The 25,635-nt window shown below is 35.8% G+C and overlaps 1 protein-coding gene across 1 annotated transcript in view; it reads right to left on the reverse strand.

Annotated features, from left to right (window-relative positions):
• Positions 1 to 25,635, reverse strand: part of LOC107662271 (ADAMTS-like protein 3) — a 213,640-nt gene that overhangs the window by 57,634 nt on the left and 130,371 nt on the right. Inside the window, exons 5-8 of the mRNA XM_016452223.1 lie at positions 21,104 to 21,149; positions 18,219 to 18,455; positions 13,101 to 13,227; positions 7,162 to 7,236 (exon numbers count right to left, since the gene is read on the reverse strand). Of these exons, the coding sequence (XP_016307709.1) occupies positions 7,162 to 7,236; positions 13,101 to 13,227; positions 18,219 to 18,455; positions 21,104 to 21,149 (485 nt within the window). The remainder of the gene's footprint in view (positions 1 to 7,161; positions 7,237 to 13,100; positions 13,228 to 18,218; positions 18,456 to 21,103; positions 21,150 to 25,635) is intronic.

Genomic DNA, 25,635 nt, shown 5'->3' on the forward strand with positions numbered 1-25,635 from the left:
TCAAATACTGTACATTATTGTAGGTCCTCTATGCTCCGCCTCTCTCAAACGCTTCTTTTTCTACAAAGTCCCTCCTTCCGACAAGCGCAGTCTGCTCTGATTGGCCAGCTGACCCAGTGCATTGTGATTGGCCGAACACCACAAGCACTCGTCGGAAATGTAACGCCCCTTACCATAATCGCGAGCTTCATCTTTCAAAATAAATGTAAAGACAGTAAATAATGTCATTAGTTTTACCATCAGTTCAAGCCCGAAAGGGGAACAGACACAGTAATGATGCAGTACACAAGCCGCGGTTAAGACAGCTGACTCTACTGTGATGTGACGCTGTCTCTCTCTCTCTCGCTCTCTCTCGCTCGCTCGCTCGCGCACACACACACACAAGATGCGCAAAACTCCGCATTTGAACAGTCAATAGCAAATACTTAAACTAATAACAACACAGCCATTCTAATATGTAACCTGCCACATCACAGAAAAATCACCATCCAATCTGTTTGTCTGAGCAAAAAAAATGTTAGCTGCCAATTTTTATCACAAGACGCCCTCAATAAGATCAGACAACGTGGGAATTGAATCTGTTTGAGAGTTGTTTAGAAAAAGAAGGCATAATTATATTCAGCCGCTCTCTAGCCGTTCTGACCAGTTGTTTGATTTTCCCTTACTGCTAACACATGTTGTTCTGTTGCTCTATTTACATAAAGGACCCGCAAATTATTTCCAAACCAGTGTATCAATTTGCAAACAACGGAAAGACATTTATTTATATCTGAAATTGTTAAGATCCCACTGAGTATTTTCAACAATGAATGGCGATTTGATATTTTACGACTTGAAACAATTAACAATGCAATTATTGCCACATTATAAAAGAGTTATATCTACAACATTTTAATGAACAAATCTATAAGGCAAGTTTATAAACCTGGCTGTTAGATATTGGATTATACGTATTTGTTTTCTTTCATTTTCTAGTCTTTTAAGGTATTTTCTGTATGGCAAACATTTCCCAATTCATTACTTAAAGGGGTCATATGATGCAATTTCAAGTTTTCCTTTCTCTTTGGACTGTTGTTTGTGCATAGATAAGATCCCTAAAGTTCCAAAGACTAAAGTCTCAAACCCAAAGAGATATTCTTTATAAAAGTTAAGACTCGTCCACACCCTCCTATAACGCCTCGTTTAAACACGTCCCCACATGTCTACGTCACTGTGTGGGAAGATTTGCATAACGCCGCCCAAATGTTCACACAAAGAAAGGCGGCATAACTTTGATTCTTCCTGTAGTATTGTTGCTGCTGCCGCCACCATGTCGTGGAGATGCTGTGTTTCGTTGTGAAAGCGAAACTACTTTGTTTGGTCTTCCAAAAGAGGACACAACTAGAAATCAGTGGTTAAGTTGTATTTACAACACTGCTCCAGAACAGTTCAACCCAAATATTCAGATGTGTGCAGCACAGTTTATGGAGGACTGTTTACTGATCCTGGGAGAGTAGACTACAATGCCGGCTGTGCACAAAGGTTGTTTCTATAAAGTGGGGCAATTCCAAATTTACAAGGACAGTCTGGCTCTTCTGATTTACAGCCTGTAAGTACGTTTTCATATTTAAAGAATTTGCCACTGACGATTCAAACACGAGTTTTGAGCAGTGTAGAGTAGCGCTTGTTGTTTGTTGTTTCTCAGATCACAAATGCAGACATGGTTTTATGTTTACGTGGCGCGAAGCAACGCAACGCGTAAAAAAGACAGTATAAGTCATTATAATCCGTATATATGTCCCCACTAGATGCAACAAATGCCTTGTTTGTAATGGGTTTTATTGGTTTTGTCTCGTTGCACCGGGACACGGCATCACAGTATGGTAAGGGGCGTAACATTTCCGTCTCACGCTTGAGGTATTCGGCCAATCACAACGCACTGGATAGCTGGCCAATCAAATCGACGCGTTTCAGAAAGGCGGGGCATAGAGGAGAAACAATAATGTACAGTATGTGGAAAATAATGTGTTTTTTTAACCTTAAACCGCATAAACACATTGCATTACACTATATACACAAAATAATGTTCTTTTTAGCAACGTCATATGACCCCTTTAAGCTTTGGGATAGTTGATTGGTTCAAGAAAACTTCAGGTCCCTCGAACCCCATTTTTAAAACATCTGACAAGTCAAACATCCACTAAATGCCCTGTAGTTCTCGATGGATGTTTAGTTTGCAACTAAAAAGGAGTTATACACAGGTTAAAGGGTTTAGATATCAGTGTGTGTTCAGGGAAAATAGTGGTTTTCCACAGAACGGAAGTGTGTACATGTGAGTGTGGTTCCGTCGGATGTGGAACAGATCACTGGGATTGGACTTCGACATACTCTGTGTGTCCGTTATGGAAGTCTGCTAGATTACTGGCCCTGTCTCCATCGTACCGGGCTCTCAGCCACCACAAATTAGCCTGCATGAACACTTCATTCTTCTGCTCTATCCCAAAGTTCCCTCAAACCTCTTTTGCCAGTCCCACTCAGGTAATAGGAAATCTCTCTTTTTTGGTCTTTCAGGCTAGATATAGATATAAAATCCATATGCATTCCCACACTGTGCTACTATACCAGGCGACCGTGTCAAATACAGTTTGGCTGTGTCACTGTGGAAGTATTGTAAAGTTCAGACTATATTGCAGATGTTGGAAGAGCTCTTTGGCAAGTCAATCGTAGACGCTTCTGATTGCCTGAGACAACTTCCTGAAAGGAGCAAAGATGTTACAGATTGATTCAAATTCATAAATGTTAGGAAGAAAAAAAAAGGGAAAAATACTCAAGATAACTGAAATGACAGTGTGAGAGGACAGATTTTAATTGAAGGTTTGATTTTGTGTAAATATTAGGGGTGGGGAAAAAAATCGGTACAGCATAGTATCGCGATATTTTCCGTGGCAATACTGTATCGATACACGGACGCCAAGTATCGATCTTTTATTATACTATTTGGTAGAAATTGAAGGGGGTCTGAATACTTTCCGTACCCACTGTATATTTGCATTAAGCCTAGTCCTTTAATTGCCATGAAAATAATATTGAAATAAATAATGAATGAATGTTTTTTTTTTTACTTTCTTTATGCTAAATATAACTTTATTAATTAAGTTAATATACATTAAAGTTATCCTATTTAATCAAGGTAATTTTCAATATAAATTGCAAGATTATTTATAATGAAGTCATATATACAGAAATTAAAATTATACTCAAATGTGGCTAAATCTCACAAAGCCTTTCAAAAACACATTTGGGTGATATTTCACCCCAAAATAAATAAATAGAAAAAAAAAAAGAAAAAGAAAAAAAAACTTTATGCTAAATAGAGCTTAAAGTTAATAGAAATTAAAGTTATCCTATATAATCAAGATTATTTTCTATATAATTTGCAAGATTATTTATAATGAAGTCCTATATAATCCAGTATAGTATATTCCTAGATTCCTAACTGAATGCTAAATATAAAGTTAATATAAATTAAAGTTATCCTACAGAATATAATCAAAATGATTTTCTATAGTTTGCAAGATTATTTACAAAGAAATCCTACATAATCATATATTATACTCAAACATGGATGAATCTCACAAAGCCGTTCAAAAACATATTTGATTTATATTTTACCCCAAAATGCATAAAAAATTATTATATTTGCATACATTTGCATATAAGCCTACTTATTTTAATCGCTGTGTAAATAAACAAATAAATGCATAAATAAGTTTCACTTTCTTTATGCCAAATACAATATCTTATTGTATTTCAGTTGATTTTAGGATAAAATAAAACCAGGAGTTGTCATTCAAATGAATCGTCCCCAATAGTGTTAACTTTTAGACTGTGAAACTAAAATCTTTCTGGGACAAAAACTAGAGAGTGTGGAAAACTCCTTGACAGCTGAATATGTCGTCTCACTAATTCTCAAAATCCTGTGACACAATATTATAACTGCACACTAAGACCTCGGTCCTGTGGCAGAAAGCTGGATTAATTCATATTGATAATGTTGATTCTCCAAAGAAAATCCTTTTCAGTCCTAACCCTTCCTGACTAGTCTTATATGGCTTCTAACTGACAGAAAAAGCAGAGACTTCATACATGAGAGTTTTATGTCAAGTCAAGGATAAGACCCAGAAGTATGGAGATAGAATTGTTGCATAATTCCAAATAAATAGATTATGATCCACAAATAAATTTAAACAGATTAACAAAAATTAAACATATTGACAAATAAATAGAATGAGATTCACAAATAAATAGCAGAGTTTCACAAACATGAATTTTATTCACAAATAGATAAAATGAGATTTGCAAATAAAAAACATATTCACAAAATATTTTATGTCAAACAACTTTGCCTGGCATTCATTTGTGAATCGCGTCCTGTGCATTTGTAGATCACTGTACACATTCGTGGATCACTCGCTGTGCATTTGTGAATGGCTTTCTGTGCATTTGTAGACCGCTGCATGCATTTGTGGATTTTGAAACATTTCTAGCATCAAGACGCTGACAATCCACAAATGCGTAATAAATTGCAATATATCGCAATATATTTAAAACCGCAAGAATATTGTATCGTGGCACAAGTATCGTGATAATACCGTATCGTGAAGCCTCTGGTGATTCACACCCCTAGTAAATATGCAGTGAAAGTTATTCCATATAATCAAGAAAATTTCCTATAAACTTCCATGATTCCATGGCCTATATAATCAAATACAGTATATTCTTAAATAAAGAATTGCTCAAATGTGGATGAATCTCACAAAGCCTTTCAAAAACACATTTTGGGTGATATTGCACTGCAAAAGAAATAAATCTAATTAAATTAAAATAAATAAATAAAGTATTATTTTTCCATACAAGCCTACAGTGGGTACGGAAAGTATTCAGACCCCCTTCAATTTTTCACTCTTTGTTATAAGAAGTATGGAGATAGAATTGTTGCATAATTCCAAATAAATAGATTATGATCCACAAATAAATTTAAACAGATTAACAAAAATTAAACATATTGACAAATAAATAGAATGAGATTCACAAATAAATAGCAGAGTTTCACAAACATGAATTTTATTCACAAATAGATAAAATGAGATTTGCAAATAAAAAACATATTCACAAAATATTTTATGTCAAACACAACTTTGCCTGGCATTCATTTGTGAATCGCGTCCTGTGCATTTGTAGATCACTGTACACATTCGTGGATCACTCGCTGTGCATTTGTGAATGGCTTTCTGTGCATTTGTAGACCGCTGCATGCATTTGTGGATTTTGAAACATTTCTAGCATCAAGACGCTGACAATCCACAAATGCGTGGACTCCACCCACCATCTACTCGAGCCAATCAGATAACAGCCACACTTCGCTAACCAACTGTAGCACGTTCTCGCTATAACCAATCACGTTTTGCTTTACAATCAGGCCGGGAGCAAATTCATTTGCACCCCTGTAAGGAACTGCATAATACGGACAATTTGTTCAAACTGAGCTGAAGTGCTGTTTGTGTGGTTAAAAAAATCCTGTTTCTAAAAGATTGTTGGAGTGAAAGGCTTCTTTATATTTCCATCAGAATCAGTGAATGAAGATAATCACTCACAGATCCCGAGCATGATCAGTAACACCCTCGCCACGCGTCCAAAGCAAATAGAAATAATTATAATCAGCGATCCTGTCTACACTGGACGTGGCGCGACACGATGAAAAACAAATGATTCGCACATTTGCTTTGATGAGTCCAGTTGCAGTTACAGCAGTTACAGCTGTTGCAGCGCAGCGCGAACAGTGAGCAGAGACATGGCGTAAAACATGACACAATGGCTTATTAATTTCGGCCTTTTAAAGCACGATCACAGTGACACATATAGGGCATAATAACACATATAATATCAAATATGGGCCCAAATGACCATCTGGGTACTAGCCTCAGCATCACTGCAGCGTGTACTGGGGATTTGTGAATGGACGATGTAAATAAAAAACGCATTAACTTTGGATGCTGTTAAGTAACTTTTACAATCAAAACTAGTGAGTCTGATTCTGATATGAAATATCGTTTGCGTGATCAAGTCTTTTAACCAATAAATATCTCGTCTTACATTTATATGCATTTTTTTTATTCAACACACCTGCACCACATTTTAAAAAGAACCACGTATATATTTTTCCTACCCAAACAATGGCAACTTTGTAATACTTTTAATTGACGTTTGAAAATATTATTTATAATGCGGTATACATTGTTAGATCCACATAGCATATACATCATTTAAACGGCTTGACTGAAAAACTGGGAAACGCTGTTGGCTGTTGTGTGACGGCAATTTTACCTATTAAACAAACTCGTATGTTTATCATGAGGTTGAATCCAGTTATTTATTAGTCAGTTATTGACGCTTTTCTTTCCATCTTAAATAACAAGATGCTTCCATAACGTGTCTTTATCCAGTATGGCGTTGTTCCCATAGCGCTGTTTCTCTGGCATTTTCAAAGGCACGTAAAATATAATACTGTGGCTTGGCTTGATACACAGTCTAATGGTCTAACGAAATCCAATTTTAAACATCTTTTACTGTACCAATTTTTATGGCCCTATTTGAGCCAATGCAAATGAATGAAGTTATTTCAGGACGAGACCGCTCTGATTGTAAAGCAAAACATGATTGGTTATAGCGAGAACGTGCTACGATTGGTCAGCGAAGTGTGGCTGTTATCTGATTGGCTTGAGTAGAAGGTGGGTGGAGTCTATGCGTTTGTGGATTTGTCAGCGTCTTGATGTTTCAAAATCCACAAATGCATGCAGCGGTCTACAAATGCACAGGATGCGATTCACAAATGAATGCCAGCCAAAGTTGTGTTTGTGACATAAAAAGATATTTGTGAATATGTTTTTCATTTGCAAATCTCATTTTATTTATTTGTGAATTTAATTCATGTTTGTGAATCTCTAAGATTTATTTGTGGATCTCATTATATTTATTTGTCAATGTGTTTAATTTTTGTTAATCTCTTTACATGTATTTGTGGATCATAATCTATTTATTTGGAATTATGCAACAATTCTATCTCCATACAGAAGCTACAAGACACCATATATCTATATGTATAGTTAATATGCATAATCTCACCAATCATGTCTGGTCCCTTGGCTGTGATTCTGAGGCCTCTGCTACCCATCGGCACTTCGATCACCGTTTTTATGGCTGCAGAAGAAGAATCACACACCAGAAAGTCATTAAAGTAACACATAATTCAGTACCTGAAATTATGATACTAAATTGGATTAATCTGAAAAACAACTGTACTTATTTCCTAGGTGATAACTGGCAGGTCACTCACTAAATTCAACATGCAATGCAGTGTTTTACTCTGAACACAGATCAGAAGTACAGCATCCCTCACAGTTCATGTCAATATCCACAGATGATATGAGATATGGAAGTGCACATAAATACAGTCATTACATTTCAGAGTAAATGAGGAGTTAGAGAGAAAGAGACACACACAGAGCCACACACACACACACACACACACACACACACACACACAGCAACACGCTTAATGTGTTCAACCTCTCTCCATAAAAAAAACATTTGTGGCTTCCCAGTGTACTGCTGAAAAAAGAAAACCCACCAATTTCCAGCTCAGTAAACAGAAAACCACAACAGAGCGCAGCCTGAGTGCTTTCAGTTATAGTTGGTTTGAGAGTGTTCTGTAAAAGCAAGCGGAACGAGGGCAATGGAGAGAATGGGGAGGAATACAGGAAATCTCTCCAGTTACGCTGTATCTCTACTACTTTTTTATTCTTTATTTAGATTTCTTACACAAAGAGACTTATTACAAGCATAATCCCCTGAAGCGAAGAAATAGTTCCCCCAAAAATAAAAATTCTGTCATTATTTACTCACCCTCATGGTTTTCCATGAAGATTTTTGGAGGATCTTCAGACATATATTTTCGGAACTGGTTTGGAACAATGCAAAAATGAGTAAATAATGACAGAATTTGTATTTTTTTTTTACATTTTGCAAGTAAATGTCTTGTTTAAGGGAGATAAAGGTGTCTCGTGATTGTTCCTTAAAATATGAACAAACATAATAAAAGAGTTTTGAATTTTTTAATGACCAAATTATTTCCAAAAATAAGCAAACATTGCAAACATTGTTTTACATGCGTTTTACCCATATTTTGAATGACGCATTGCATTGTGTAGCTTTTTTGGGTTGAAGGAAAAGTACTGGTAATTTTCTGCTAGGACATTATCCACTTTTCTAAAGATTTTTTTTTTTTAAGAGCACACTAAATATGAAATACAGTATGAGACACGTGTATAGAAATCAACTAAAAATCAATGTAAATATCACTCGCACACAGTACTTTTTATTTCCAATCGTTTCCAATCAAGATGTAATGTTATAAAAGTGCATGCAAACAGTGTGAAAATACACTGGTATCGGTATCGGGTCCGATACTGCGCTCCTGTACTCGTACTCGTACTCGTAAAAATGCCCCGATACCAAACAGTGTGTGAATAGAGCTGTGTCCAGAAAAAGAAACACTGAAAACAGAACAACAGAGAGTAGAATGGAGTTATTAGAGATTAAGGATGTCTATGAAGTACATGTAAGTAATTAATATAATGTTAAACATTCAATATTCACGGCTGTATTGCGGATGTGCCCGAGCTGATAAGCAGAGCGCGCTGAGTGGATTGAGCGCGCGGCTGCACAGATGCGTGAGCTTGTCAAGTGAATATCTCACAGACATCACTGGAAAGTTTGTAGTTCGGTGGGATATGTCAAAAGCAAGTAAGTAAAACAATGCACAAGTTACTAAAGTTATTTGACGGTAAGGAGAGCGAGAGAGTCTGAGAGCGCGCACTTCTGTTGCATGATCTTGATTGCTGTTCGCTCCATTAGCGCATGCATTTGGATTAAAACTAAATCGTAAATATAAAACAAACAAAAATTATAGGGGTATTCACTGTAAACAGCATTTATTTTAAACGTCAAGCATACACAACTTTATGTAAAGCAGAAGTGAAACTAGCAGACTGGGTGAAATGCGCTAGGCTGTAAGTGTCTCTCATTCTGCACCAATACAAACGTGTGCGCGCTGCGTATGTTTAGCTTGCTTTAAGGCCAAAGTATACTTCGGTTTTTACTCGTACGCAAGGGTCCGTTTACACTGCGCGTGACGCAAATTACATCACCAAAATAGTACGCGTGCACTCGTATAATGTATAACGAGTGGTTCCCTGCATTATTTTAGGAAAACGCTTTGTGATTACAGTATTGAGCTGCTGCAATGGAGCAGCTCTAATGCGCCATTAAAATGAACAGTGAAAGTAACAAAAGCTTATACAATACATTTTAACAGGTATAATTAAGTGTGGCAATAACTGAAGGTAATATCGGTTAGCTAAATGAAGCCAACTAACATGATTCATATTATTATTATTACTATTATTTTGTTTCTGTACCCAATATTTAAAAAAAATTACAAATGCTGTGAAAATACAGGTATCGGTATCGGAGAGTACCAAAAATGAAAGTATAGGTATCGGACTTGTTCTGAAAAAAAGTGGTATCGGTGCATTCCTAGTAATTTCCATCACTGTCATTTTCACCACAGAAGGCTATTAAACAACATACATATTCAACCTACATGCCCATGAACTTCTGAAGAATATATATATTATATATATGGCAGCCCTCGGACCAATAAATAAACTAGTGAGAGTGTTAAAAGTGTTTTTTAAGTTAAAAGCCCGAGGGCAAAAAGTGCTCTTGGTTTTAACAGCAAACAACCTTAGCTTGCCAGCCTGGCAAGCTGCAGCTTTCAAAGTAGCTTCCATAATAACTTTTTTAACAGTTTTAACTGAGGAACTTTGGGCTTGAATATAAAGTGTGCGGTTTGTGTAGATGCAAAGTGTTAATGCAGTTTATTGCATTAGCGGGAATTAATGCAGGAAAAGAGGTGCTTTTCCCTTCACTCAGCAATTGCTCACTGCATCCAGCAATTATAGGGCTTGGAAATGAGCCAACGTCATGGGAGCCTCAAAATATTTACTTTTGGAAACATTTAGAAAGTTCTGGAATTTATTGCTATAATGAAATAAAGTTTCAGACACCAGTCAGTTGTAAACAGGCCAAAAAATGCTCAAACAATGCTGCGTTTCATAATTACCAATAAAAAATACCCAAGACATAATTGCCCTCGCTTTAAAAATAACCCAACCATGCAAGTGTGACTTCAAATTTGTTTATAACGAAGGAGGAAAAAAAAGAAATCTAATGTGACTAACTGCTCAACAAAGATGCATCGACCCACAAGTAAAATTAAAATCACAAAAACGCTCCCACAATGCATCTGTGTTTCTTTCGCTCTCCTTTCAAAAATGCAGAAATGAGTCACTGCAGAGTAAAAGGAATGAATTGTACAAGCCAGAGGCTCATTATAGCAGCTTTATTGCATTTTAATATTAACAGATCCATGTGACGCTCTGGAATCCTGACCTTCATCCAGCCCGGATTGAAGTCTTTTTTGGGAATGACCTATCCGATCACCGGACTTCCATCTGGAGACCTCATGACGACTTACGAGATGCCTACATGTCAGTGCCACGCATGTGAATTATTAGTGAGACGGCTTTTATTAAAGAATGCATAACTTGTTTGGATCGAGTTTCCTCTTTTTTGGTTTAACAGGCTTTGAAAATGAATAGCATGATTGTGTGAAAACGCTTTGGTTAGGAGAAAAGTTCCAGTCGCTCAGGCTCTGCTCCAAAACCTGTCTTGCTTTCTACTGCCTACATTGCCAGACACCTTCTAAGGGAGCATCAACCGAAACAAAACAGATTTGGAACAAATTATGACCTAAAACACAGATGATTCAATAGAATTTGGTGATAGCATGTGGCTAAGCTAAGAATGTCATATTCTAACAAAGCACATAAATCCCAAAAATATACAGACAATAATCTTATATTGAAGGAATTGTGTACACTACCATTCAAAGGTTTGGGGTTAGTATTATTTATTTGTTTATTTTAAAGACAGAAATGAATACTTTAATTCAGCAAGGATCAATTAAATTGATTAAAAGTGACAGTAAAGACATTTATAATTTATAGTACCACATTGTCCACAAAAATATTAAGCAGCACAGCTGTTTTCAACACTGACAATAATAGGAAAACAGCATATTAGAATGATTTCTGAAGGATCATGTGACTCTGAAGAATGGAATAATGGCTGCTGAAAATTCAGCTTTGCATCATAGGAATAAATTACATTTTAAAATGTATTCAAATAGAAATCCGTTATTTTAAATTGTAATAATATTTCACAATATTACTGTTTTCACTGTATTTTTAGCACAAAAAAAAAAAAGCCTTGGTGAGCATAATACCTTAATCTTACCAACCCTAAACTTTTGAACGGCCGTGTATATTTATAATTAACTTGTCCTGTGTCATCCATCTCGGATGGGGTCATCGTAATGCATTTTCACACATGTGATGTTACCAAAGGTATCTTAGAAAGCTGTATAGTCACGCTTCCTACCCTTTGAAACAGCTTTTGTGTGGGAAGTGCGCTTATGATGCCTTAAATGCTGCCTATGCAGCCAACAAGGCTTTGGAATGACGCTGTAATCAAATTCATTGGAGCATTTTGCTGGAAGACAAAGGAATTTTTGGATGAGGAAAAATCCTCGGCAGCCACCAAACACAATACACTGCAAGATCTTCCCAAAACCAACATAAAACTCAAGGCGAGAACAAAGTGCCACAGAAATAACCTTGTGTTCCTCAGGCTGGAATGTTTAAAGGCAACATTCAGCAGTACCGTGTGCAGAACTAAAAATTAGCTGTCTTAATTAATTTGAGGTGTGGTTGTTACATAAAACAGTTCTGGTATTTGATATTTTTAAACAGACATGATTTCAGCAATGGCGTCCTGCCTAAAAACCCAATACTTGCCCAGCAGACAGAAACACAAACTGAGTATTTGGGTAATAATCTTAAATAAATGACAACTAGCTATTTACAAGCAAGAGGCACAGCATGATGTGTGTTATTTCTCACAAAGCGGCTGAGATTCCCTCACACGCTTTAAAGGGAATCAATAACTCTATCTTCAGTCCCAGAATGCAAACAATCCGGCTGCTGGCATTCACATAAATTAAGCAGGCAAATAAAGCTGCCAATGCTTGCACAATTACACAATTATACAATTAGACTTTTTCCACAAATCAAAAATGCTTTAAAATTAAGCTCTAACTACATTTATAAACAATTCCAGTCCAAATGTCATTGGTTGATCCAAGGCCATAATGATGTCTTGAACCTTAAAGTATAAAGGGACAGAATCTATTAGAATGGTAAAGGAAATGCTCTAATTCTAGTATGGAAGTAATCATTTTTAACAATTTGAAAATAATATTTTAAAATATACACACATTCACTCTTATTTGTGTGCCTAATATGTCGAACACCCCAAACATTTCTTGTCTCCTCACATTCAGTTAGGAATTAAATAAATGACACATAAATTATACCAAAACAGCAATATTTGAGAAAAAAAAAGTCGCTGGATATTACTGTCGGTCATTTAAAACATTAAGTTGTCAAATATTAAATGTTTTACTTCTTTACTCTACTCTCTTTCAATGTTAAATAAATGTAAATAAATAAATAAATTTATGCATTTAGCAGATGCTTTTATCCAAAGCGACTTGCATTCAGGCTATACATTTTTTACCAGTATGTGTTAAAACTGAAGCTTTGCGCTGGAATTCGCGCTCTGCTTGCGAACAGTAAACTCCGCCTACTTTGATTTGTTTGGCCATTATTTTGACATTGATGAGCACTGTTAGACCACTGAGGAACACCAGCCTAAAACTTGCCCCCCTCACTGTCTACGCTGGTTACGGCTCTGGGCTGATCCAATGTTGTTGTGTCTGGCTGCTCGGGATGCTCCAACAAACAGAGCAACAGTCTAAAAACAAAACCAACAGTGTAGCACCAACAAAGGAGAATGTGCTCATGTATGCGTGTACCTACGTTCCTCAGGTGACACGTGGGGCAAAGCCTGGCCTCGGACCAGTCGACAAGTGGAACCGTCTCCAGCGCACACGCCACAGTTGTCCTCTTTAGCGTTGCTTCCCAGTTGTCTGTCACAGCCAACTACCTGTTGGAAATAACAGCGGCATAACTCAGAAAAAGGCAAAATGGGAAAAAAAGGACACAGGATGGCAGGAATACATAAAAAAAAAAAAAAGACTTTAGACTCCAAATTAGACTCATCATCAACAACATTTTAAATTAACATTTTCCTGATTCATCCTTCCGGCTGAAACACTATTTTGAGATGCAACTGATTTATGCCGGACCTCAACCAATAAATCATGCTTCCTCCAAAACAGAATAGAAACTGGCAATAAAAGGAGGTGGATTGAGAAACTGGCTCCAAACTACAATGTTTAAGCTCTAACAAGCATCATAAAAATTCCTGGACAGTCAGCATATAAAGCATGCAAGTTGCAGAATATTTTTTCAGAAGTTTTCACCCCTTGCACATAAGTTCCCTCCCAGCGTTCCTCAATATTTACCCAGAAATCTGTGCTTCGGACAGTGATGTTCTGCTAGGAATCTACCATCTGCACCAGAAAAGCTGCCCAGTTTTAATGCAAAATTCTGTTTACATTAGCAGGGCAATAGAGAAAGCAGCCAGAGAAAGCAAGCAGCACGACTTTACCCAGTAGCTCTGGTAAACAAGCACAAGTACAACATACAAGCATCATTTACTCCAATTTGCGTAACACTCACAGGGACTGAGGTCAAATTCAGTGCAATGCAAGAGAAGTTTCATCAACATTATTGAATTCAGTTACCGTGCAGTACTGCATTGAATACTGATGATAGTATCTGATTTGGTTTGAGTATATTGTGTTTCTTTGCTGTGGGCCAATTGGAAAACAGAGAGTCTACGTCTACTGAAAACATGAAGAAAACCTTGAGAAAGTCCACCCAAAAATGAATATTCTGTCATGTACATGTACATGTTGTTCCAAACCTGAATGATTTTCTTTTTTTGGTGGAACAGAAAAGCAAAGTTTAGCTGAATGTGCCAGATGCTCTTGTCAACAAAATAAACTGGAAATGGGACACTTTTGAGCTCCAAAAATGACCAAAACATCTCCATAAAAATAAGATTTGTGCACTATATTCGAAGCCTTCAAAGCCATATGATATCATTGTGTAAGGAATAGACGAACACATAAATTTAAACTGTAATTTGGTTAAAATATTACCCTCAAATCTTATTAAAGGGGTCATAGGATGCCCATTTTCCACAAGTTGATATGATTCTTTAGGGTCTTCATGAAAAGTCTGTAACATAGTTTGGTTAAAATTTCTCAATGGTAGTGTAAAAAACACCTTTTTTACCCTGTCAAAAACAGCTCTTTTCAGACCTCAGGCTGGAATGTTTAAAGGCAACATTGAGCAGTACCGTGTGCAGAACTAAAAATTAGCTGTCTTAATTAATTTGAGGTGTGGTTGTTACATAAAACGGTTCTGGTATTTGATATTTTTAAACAGACATGATTTCAGCAATGGCGTCCTGCCTAAAAACCCCATCGTGAAACTTGCTAATTAGCACATAATTAGGAAAGGTGATTTGCAAAGATTCATTACAAAACATTATACTCACTTCTTCTGTAGATGAGGCTGGATCATGAACAGACATGATTTCAGCAATGGCGTCCTGCCTAAAAACCCAATACTTGCCCAGCAGACAGAAACACAAACTGAGTATTTGGGTAATAATCTTAAATAAATGACAACTAGCTATTTACAAGCAAGAGGCACAGCATGATGTGTGTTATTTCTCACAAATGGGCTGAGATTCCCTCACACGCTTTAAAGGGAATCAATAACTCTATCTTCAGTCCCAGAATGCAAACAATCCGGCTGCTGGCATTCACATAAATTAAGCAGGCAAATAAAGCTGCCAATGCTTGCACTAACTGAAGACCACAGGGAATGTAAGACTGCTTGAAACATATAAAAGTTCATGGCTTTAGAGTGTTTCTGAACCTTGAGGATTATTTGATTTGATACAGCAATACAAAAATTCAAATTTAAGAAAAAGGGAGAAAAGTCCACTGACTCATTTAAATGCATAGTATCATGTTGAGCTGCACAGTTAATCAAAGCAAAAACGAAATTGTGATATGGCTCAGTGCGATTATTAAATCAGCTTCAATTAAATTAGCTGTGATTTAATTAAATAAATATGTGTGCTGTGTGTTTCAGAGCGAAGCATGGCACTGTGTTCATTTACACGTGAGCAGCTCATGATCCAGTGTTTTCAGTGTCTCAGAGCGGCTCAGTTCGTAGTTAATGCTGCTCAACGAGAACTGCTCTCTTCTGCATCTGCTCTGAGTTTGGATTGCATTTGGGAATGCAACATGCACTAACCATCTTCCCAAACTTGTATTAAAAAGCGCTTATAAACTGACTGTTGACAACAAAAGAAAAGCTTAAAGGGCTCCCTGTGGTTTTCCACCATAATAATATTTAGTATTAATATTTATTGCTGCCTTAAAATATGCTAAAAATAATAATGTAAAATAATAATAATGCTAAAAATAGAAATGTATTTATTTATTTATTTCGTTAGTTATTTATTTAAAATGTAAAAACCGGTTACACTGAAATGTCGTGCATGTAGCATCCTATGACCCCTTTAAGACTTCCACATAATCAGATTTGTACATCTTGTTCAGTGACACAATGTGCATGACCAAATGGACATCAAACCTGGCCGAACATGCCTTTTATGCACCATTTTTTAATATATTCAGAACCACAAAATAGACTTTTTAAGATTTTAAGTGAATTATGACTTGTTCCAGCCTGTCTACAAAAAGCTAATGACTTCAGAGGACTTTGAATATTGTGCACAAGTCATATGGACTACTTTTACGGTGCTTTTTTGTCTTTTTTGAGGGCTTAATAGCATTCACCCCCCTTCATCCTTCAGAATATTACTTTTTGCATTCCATATGGGAAAAGAGAATCACATGAGCACATCAAACACAGTCAAGGAAACTTTAAAAACAATCCAAAGTTATTCAAGCTCTAGGTGCACTGGAAAGCTATTTGCAAAATTAATGCAAAATTAGTGCTAAATAAACTCTTTTATATATGCAAGTAATAATGTTAATTTCCAAGCAATTGGAAACCTTGTGTTTGGAAATCCTGCGTTTTTAACTTCCAAAAGCGGAGCCATGGTCAAATGGAAACTCAATCCCTGTCTTTCTGTGGATGCAGGCCACTTTCTCCCTTTTGCTCACACACAGACACAGAACTGAGGTTAATCTGGCAGAATCATGGCCTAAATATACCCCAAATCCCCACATGTGTAACACTAAAAAAGAGAGACAGTTTTCCTATGTTTATGGTCATTATTTCATTATCTTTCCATTTTAGCTGCAAGTTTTTTTTTATTTTAAGCACTGCACTGTTAGAAATATCCAGAATGGAAAACCTGTTGGCGTCAGTACCACTAAACAATAACATTAAGCTTTTGGACACGCAATTAAAAAAGACTGATACTATGGCAGAAGCAGATGGTTTGGTAACTTCAGTGGATGGAGACTTGATCCATATATATTCAGGAAACGAATTGGATAAAACTGTAAAGCTTATTCTCACTGTGCTAATATTACAGTAATGCATGTCAGAACCGAGCTGAATAGGTCAAGAATTCTTCCTTGTAAACACTGAGTGGCTTTGGCTTCAAAAGAGTGTTTTTCACCTCATCAACAAGCCTAGACTGAACTTTAAAGGACAGTGGTATTAACTTAAGCGCTGTAAATGCTCACTTAAGTAGGCTTACGTATAAATAACATTTTCAGATTTCAGTTTTTAACAGAACGTTTGGTTTTCTGGGAGTTATGCCATTTCACACTACGTTCAAGTGCACCTGGTAAGCTCCCATTTCCGTTAGACAGTTGTTTTTACAATATTTCACAAATCCAAGCCAGAAACAAAGTAAAAACAGCCAAAAGCAAGCCTATAAACAATGGACGTTCTGAAAAAAAGCTCTTCTTTCTCTCATACCGGTGGACAAGCATTGCTAATTACATTTGCAATACTATCAGACAATGATTACTTTTGTACAGTATCTAGCAAAGATCATGATTTTGCATAAAACAAATCAGGAATGATAAGTCATTGTGCTTCGTCATTGCAGTAAAGACCTTAAATAGACAACTAGGACTGGGCCGTGTGACAATATTTATCTTGGCGACAGTATGAAGTGTCTATTGATAAAGATTTTGCTATATAGTGTATATATAATGGAATGTAAATATATCCATGAAGTGCAGGATTGCCTAAAGTTATTGACAAAGAAAATAATGCATGGGATGTGTTTGATGTTAAAAAGAGTTAAGCGCAATAAGCTGTGAAAAAACAACAACTTTTGCAGCTTTAATAAGAATAAATGTACATTTAATTAATATGGTGACACTTTATTTTATTACCATTTTAAATGTTATTTTATTAGAATTGTTTTATTATAATTATTTATTTTATTGTAATAAACATTATGTATTATTGTGAAGTTTTATTATTCAGTTAAATGCTACTGTTAAACAGACATACTGTTTACTTCATACTGCATTTGTCCTATTGTTTGGATCTTATTTTTTATAACAAAAAAATAAATAAATAAAATAACTATATTGTGATATATATCATTATTACGAAATGAAATGACTCGCATCATGAAATAAGATTTTGGTCATATTGCTCACCACTACACTGTAAAATAAATAAATAAATACAAAATAAAATACAATTAAAGTTGTACATTCAAAAAAAAGGATTATTGGAGTATGTTTTACAAGAAAATACTATTTCAGTTTTTACTTCAAAATTTCATGTTTAATTCAATGTGTTACTTGCCGTTTCTTTGTAACTGTTTGTGAAAATTACTACCGATTTCTGAGTGAAAATGATTTCTACACCAAATAAACCTAGTATAGAAACCAACTAATGCTCGCTAGGCACCCCTTATGGCAACTCTTATAATGTAATGCACTGATGTTTCAAACTCAAAGGGTGCATCACTGTCAGCTTACGTAGCTTAAGTTAATTGATGTTCACCTGACAAATCCCACTGATGCACATATCCAGAGAATCCGCTTTGCACCGAGTGCCGTCCAACACTTTGGGCGCCAGTTCCACCACCAGGTTTTTGCCCCGGGCTTGACATCGGAGTGCGCAGGGTGAAATAGGATCATACGTCACAGGTATCCACTCATAGGTTTGTCCCTGGTACTTGATGTCGTTGTGGGCGGAGCATTGCTGAGCCCTGAAGTCACCTGACTCCAGAGGACAGTCCTGATTGGAAGAAAGACATGGGTAAGAAAAATTTGGCGGCTACCAATTATTTCTCATATCTTTGGGTAGATTACTTACAAACTGCAGTCCGTTACTGAATAAAAATTACATTATGAAAATTACATTACACATTTTAGGTAATCTGATTTTCCCAACATATATAAGCAACAGACAAATGTAAAAGACAAACAAGAGTTAGGAAGAATCATGTAAATTATGAATAGTTTACTGCCATTTTTTGCCATTATTTTAAAATGTAATATAATCTAATTTCAAGTATAAAATTTTTGTAATCTGATTATGTAATCCAGATTACATAAAATCAGTTACTACTCAGCACCATCTTTCACTATAATACAGAAACTCTGACATTTAATAGGCCCAAAAATAACAGCTGACCTGACAATGGCTCTGGAAATATTATTTTCTACACGGCGAGATTGAATCGTGATCATGTGTGTAACATCATAAAGCTTATGCAGATGACTGGGTGCATTAACGAATGGTGACAGCGTAATTGAACTGTGGCAAGCCTCCATGTTTTGAAAAACAATATTTCCTATGTCATCTCCTGTGCACTGAAGAAAACCACAATTCTTCCTCTGCAGCTCGGGACTCCCATGTGCAAAGATCATCAGTGATGCCCGTGATTGAAGCATCTCCATCGGATAGAGCGATTACAACTCACAAAGGCTTCAATGTCAGGATCAGTAATGGAAATAAAAAGAACAATTCGACAATGAACCTCATCAACAGCAATTATAAAGCCTGACAGGGAAGACCAAGCATCAGTTCTCGCGGTTTTGACGGAAATGGGATAAATGTTATGCTGGGAATCTTTCCCAGATGGCTCTGATTGGAATTGTGGGTGAAGGAGGAATGTGATTCCAGATGAAACCACTTAAATGGTAGAAAAACACTAGCTTTTGATTAAAATGCTCATTGAGACACATGGGCATCTAACAGCTCTCAAAATGAGTCTGTCAAGTAGTTGGGGACTATTGATTGAATCATAGGGCAAAATTCTGGTTCCATAACAATTCCATTAATGTCACAATCTAGACATCTCTAATAGAAAATTCACTTCACTTGAATTATTCTATTAAATAAATTAAATATAATTATTTCTATTTCATACTACTTTCCTTTTACAAAGCCCCTAAAGGGACATGGTGATGGTTAAATAATAATAATAATAATAATAATATTGACATGAGAGAAAAAAAATACATTTGAAATATTTTGCATTCTCTCATAAAACTGTTGTGTTCCCCTGAGAAACTTTGCATTTGTTCGCAAAACTTTTGCAATGGAAAACTATATTTCAGTGCTTTTATGAGGGAATGTAAAGATTCACTGGGGAATCCAATCATTTTGCAAAAGAATGCAACGTTTCTTGAGGGAAGACAATACTTTTGCAAGACAACGCAAATGTTTTGTGAGAATGCAATGTTTCTTGGGGGAACACAATAGTTTTGTAATTTTGTGTGAGATATAAACTTTCTCTGGGGAATGCAATCGTTTGGCGAGAAAACGCAAATGTTTTGTGAAAAAATGCTAACGTTTTGCGAGAGAACAAAAAGTTTCTTGAGGGAACACAATATTTTTGCGAGAGAATGCAATGTTTTGTGAGAGAACGCAAAGTTTCTTGTGAACACACAATACTTTTGTGACACAACGTTTTGCAAGCAGATGCAAAAGCACTGAAATACAATTTTTTCCTTCCATCACTATAACCCGTTAGGGGCTCCGTACCCTTTGAAATGTTTCAATGTGTTCGCCAATATAATCGCTTATTTTTGCCAAAATTGCATAGTATTATACTAAAAACTGCCTGCGACACACTATGTGTATGCTACTGTATTCTGTATGCTATTTTGGAAAAATATTTGTAAAAAAAAATACACTGCATAGTACATGCAGTATGAAGTAAATAGTAAAAGATTTTGGTAACACTTTAGTTTAGAGACCAATTTTCACTATTAAGTAGTTGCTTATAAGCATGCATATTATTAGCATATTGGCTGTTTATTATTATTATAAAGCACATATTAATTCCTTATTCTGCATGACTATATTTTAGATCACTTAATCCTACCTAACACCTAAATTTAACAACTACCTTATTAATTATTAATAAGCAGCAAATGTGGAGTTTATTGAGGTAAAAGTCTTAGTTAATAGTTAGCTACTAGTGAGAATTGGTCCCCAAACTAAAGTGTGACCATTTTTTTTAAATTATTTATTGGTACAAAGCTTAAACATGAATTTATTGCAGGTTAAATCCCTCTGGAGTAACCTGGGATTAATCCACAGAGCTGTGAGTGTGTAACAGGACGAACTAGTTAATAGTTAGCTAATAGTGAGAATTGGTCCCCAAACTAAAGTGTGACCATTTTTTTTTTATTATTTATTGGTACAAAGCTTAAACATGAATTTATTGCAGGTTAAATCCCTCTGGAGTAACCTGGGATTAATCCACAGAGCTGTGAGTGTGTAACAGGACGAACAACCAAATTAGTCCAAATATCTAATGAATGAACAAGCAAGGTATGAGGGATCTGTTTATGAACAACAGGCGCTCCAATTCTGTGTAAAACTGCTTCTGCAGACACAGATTGCTGTTGGGCCTCGTAACATTGACTTACTGTGTTGCTGCATGTTCTGTAGCGGATGTTCCTGCCCTCACAATTCCTGTGGAACAAACACAAAACAAAATCAGATATGTTACAAAGTCATTGTTCTTCTTTGTGGCACAGCCCCTCCATCTTTTGTCTCAACAGTAATCATTTTTAGACCTGCCCCTGATTATTCTCTCTTTAAACCGCTCACTTATTTATGAGGTTCTTTGTCTGTTTGTGTGCTTCTTGGGAACATAAAATAAATGCATGCTATATTGAAAAATAAAAAAGCATTATTTTCCATTGTGAAGTACTTTTCACTTAGACTGCCAGTCAGGTAATAACAACAACACTGTCAATCTAGTAAAGTGCATTTAAAAAAAATTTAAATTAAATAAAAACAGGAAATGATTTGCCATCCGTGACTCTTTCCAAATAACATGAATCCAGCTGCAGCTGTATGAAATATGCAGCAATGTGTTTTGAGAAGAGGATGCTTAGAGACAGAAATAGAGAGAAAACAGGACAACAAGATATTGACTTTCTAAATGTCCTATTACCTCAGCCTAAAAGCATTAGCCTATCATATTTCAGCGTATTAATTCCGCTCAGAAGAGCAGCAGTCACCCTAAACAGAAAAGGTTCACATCACGACTTCTGAAGGGTGGAAAGAAGATGCAACCAGACTGTTATTAAGATCTCAATCTTTCTCTGCAATCATCCAGCCCTTGAGCGAAACGATTTAGAACGAAATTCTAGCTTTTTACTGAATACGGCATAGTGTGCACTGCATATTGCATACCATTTATTTTTTACAATTTAAGAGATTATTCCACATTGCTACATTGTTGTCGAACAACCTCACCATATTTGCTGCATATTTAATTCAGCAAGAGGTATCCAGTTATCATAGTGGAAATAAAAATGGCTATTTTGCATTTTTAATCTAAGTTTGTGCAAAAAAATAAAATAATAATAATGAGTCATAACAACGATGAGATAATAACGATTAAATAATGAGTCATGCAAGAGATTGCAGCTGATATTACTTCTGTCAGTCCGTGATCAATCACAGTTTGTTATATTTATATGTGCCATTTAAGGGCAGGGTTGTCTGAAATATATTACACCACATTATGGTGGAAAAAAAATGTGACATCAGATGCTGCTTAACATGTAATTAAAATGCAACATCTGATTTTTTCTTTTTCTTGTTGCTGAAATTTTACACTGTCTGTAAGTCTGTAAGATTTCATTATATTATAAACAGTAATATAGAAAAATATTATTACAACTTAAAATAACTGTTTTCTATTGTGATATTTTTTGAAACATAATTTATTCCTGTGATGATAAAGGTGCATTTTCATCAGCCATTACTCCAGTCTTCTGAAACAGGGTTATTACAGTTAACTACTAAAACGGAAACTAAAATTAAAACCATAAAAACAAAAACATTTTTATTTCTTGAAATAAAATAAATATTAACTTAAATTAAATATTTTCAAATGTTCTTCTTCAAGTATTTACCAAGACTACAAATAACTACAACTAAAATAAAGAAGTCATAATTAATAATTAAAACTATATATATGACAAAAACTCAACAAAATTACTAAAACTCCAAAATTGAAAATTAATAAAAACCATAATAGTATCTTAATGATATAAATAACACTGTTCAGAAATCATTCTAATATGCTAATTTGATGCTCAAGAAACAATGTTGAAAACAGCTGTTTAGCTGCTTAATATTCTGATACTGATATTTTTTTTCAGGATTCATTGACGAACATAAAGTTTAAAAGAACAGCATTTATTTTAAATATTATTTTTTTGTAACTTTTTTGTAACATTATACGTCTTTTCTGTCACTTTTGATCAATTTAATGTGTCCTTGCTGAATGAAAGAATTAATTTATTTAAATCATCTAAATTTTACTGACCCCAAGCTTTGTGAACAGTACTGCAACCTAATTCATAATTCAACAAGTATGCACTGCATTCTTAAGGCTGCTTCAAGGCAGAAAAGTGTTATTTGGTTAAACTGTCTTTTCTATGGTCAGCCTTCTCTTTCAGGTCAACTACAGCCTGGCCTGTCTCCATCCAAACCATCAATGTCTGTTATTTCTACTCCAGTGACCTTTAACAGGTGCTCTGGCCTGTGTGCAAGCGATATTGCTCGGATGTTACGATTCAGAATGAGCGTCTTTGTTCGCTGACCACATAATCAGCTGTGGAATCACTTCCAGATCTTCCTGTAATCAGCAGAACGCAATCACAACACAAGCTGGCCCGTTGCTACAGCTCTTCTAAAGTTTTACTGACAATAAACAAAAGAAGGAAGAGAGACGAGGTTATTCCAGTAGCACACAGCAAACCCATGATGGTCTGCTTAATATCGCAAAAACTTAATCTGTCCAAGACATTTTTCAGGGGACGAAATGGCAACAAAATGGTTTGAATTGATCAAATGAACTGATCAAAATGGTTATTGATTTGGGATTTATTCATTTTTTTTGTATAAATTCCCAAACCACGTGTCAAATATACTCAAGAACCATATAAACCAAAGAGTACATAAGACAAGAGACAAAAGCTTGACTTAAAATCTTTTTGTTTTTTAAAATTGATAATAATTCATGTTTTTTGAAAACTGGAGTAATGATGCTGAAAATTCAGCTTTGCATCACAGAAATAAATTACATTTTAAAATATATTCAAATAGAAAACAGTTATTTAAAATTTGAAAAAATATTTCATAATATTGCTGTTTTCACTGTATATTTGATCAAATAAATGCAGCCTTTGAGAGCATAATTATCCATTTAGCAGACACCATTATTCAAAGCATGCATTTAGTTTGAATATTCTTGGAAAAAACGAATCATCACACAGGAAGCATTTAATTACAAATCATTGAGAAACATTTTAAGTTGAGGGTCAGCAGAGCATTTCCAATGAGACCCAAAGCAAGGCGTAATTGGCCCAATTGTTTTCAGTTGGATCTAACCGGTCAGTTAGCTTTAAATGAGTTCCATTTTCTATGTGCATTGCTTTAGCTTTTGGCATCTACCCTCCAGCAATGAAGTAATGGGTACTATTGCCAGATATCAGTATTAATGTGCAGAAACAAATAAGCCATTCATTGGGTGATTTCCACTGTTGTGCTATCAAAACATTGCTCTGTTTGTTTCAGTAAGGTTCGATGCACCTGAAGACAGCTATCTGTTAGCGTTCCCATTCATTTCAATGGCAGTTAGTCAGTACATAATTTCTCTCTCAGGTTTGGAGCCAATCACCTGAGTCGTAAATAGCATGTGATAGCAAAAAAGACATCATGGCAGTGTTGACAGAGGCGTACCTGCATGAAGTGGGGGCCCCAGGCAAAATTAATCAGTGAGGCCCTTCTAAAAGATTTTTTTTTGTTAATGTATCTTTGTTACCTAGTGATATAATTATTCAACATATGAAATGTGGACAAAACACATCTAACAGTATATAATGCACAAAACAGGATGCGCGCTCTCTCTCACTCGGATGTGCACGCTCAAACCTTTGCACTCAAATCTATAAAATTGTCTTCTATCCTGAAATTAATGTTGCCAGAAGGCCATCAGCCACCAGACTTCCATGAGTGACTGATGAAATAACAGAGTACCTTTCAATTACAGATCCATCTTTGTTAGCATTTTCAAGCTGATTTTGGTCAGTGAATTCTCGTATTGTGAGTGCACACAAATAAAAGTAGACCCTTTACAGTTACGAATTATGTATTACTCTTACCTTTATGAGCAAAAATTACAGTGTATCCACTGAAAAAAAATGCAAGTGATCGCGTTGGTGCCTCCATGTCCTGCAAAGCGCGCTTTAGCTTCCACTCTCCTGCCAAACTATTGGATAGCACACATTTATCTAGGTTTAACGTTTAAACATTGTTATATGCTTAAACTAAATATAATAACTTTGCCATTACAAACAAAACTGAACTATTTTAATAGCTGGAACTATAATAAAAGAAAGAAAATGCCTCCTGTTGAATCTACTTGCTGCATGAACTGCTGCAAACTTCTACAAAGGATTGCGGTTCTTGAAACAAAGTTACTTGCTGGACTTCCAAAACAGGCAGAACACTCAGCAGACCATCGTCACGGACACCCTCAGCATACAGCCGGTGAGTTCCATGAATCTAGTGAATCTCAACAGTTTATACCAAGTGTAGAGGAACAAGCCGAAACTGATTGTCACACTAACCCCACTCACCAGACACATTATCCCTCTCTCCAGCATCTCCACTTCTAAGCTTCTGTCAGAAAATGGAGGAACTGGTTTATGATGGGAGCAAACTCTCCCACTCTTTTGCTGCAAGCCCCCAGATATCAACTAAAAAAACACCAAAGCCTGTGGGCCCAGCTCGTCCTCCTCCTGTGAGAGCTCTCTGGCCGCTGCCACACAGAAGCTCTTTCATACACAGGTTTCAAATATGGCAAAACGAAAGAGAGATGATGGTGCTGCTAGGTGGAATTATGAGATGGAGGAAAGGTTCGTGGAGCTGTGGC

This window comes from Sinocyclocheilus anshuiensis, unplaced genomic scaffold, assembly GCF_001515605.1.
Source record: "Sinocyclocheilus anshuiensis isolate Anshui unplaced genomic scaffold, SAMN03320099.WGS_v1.1 scaffold579, whole genome shotgun sequence".
Classification (NCBI taxonomy): Eukaryota; Metazoa; Chordata; class Actinopteri; order Cypriniformes; family Cyprinidae; genus Sinocyclocheilus; species Sinocyclocheilus anshuiensis.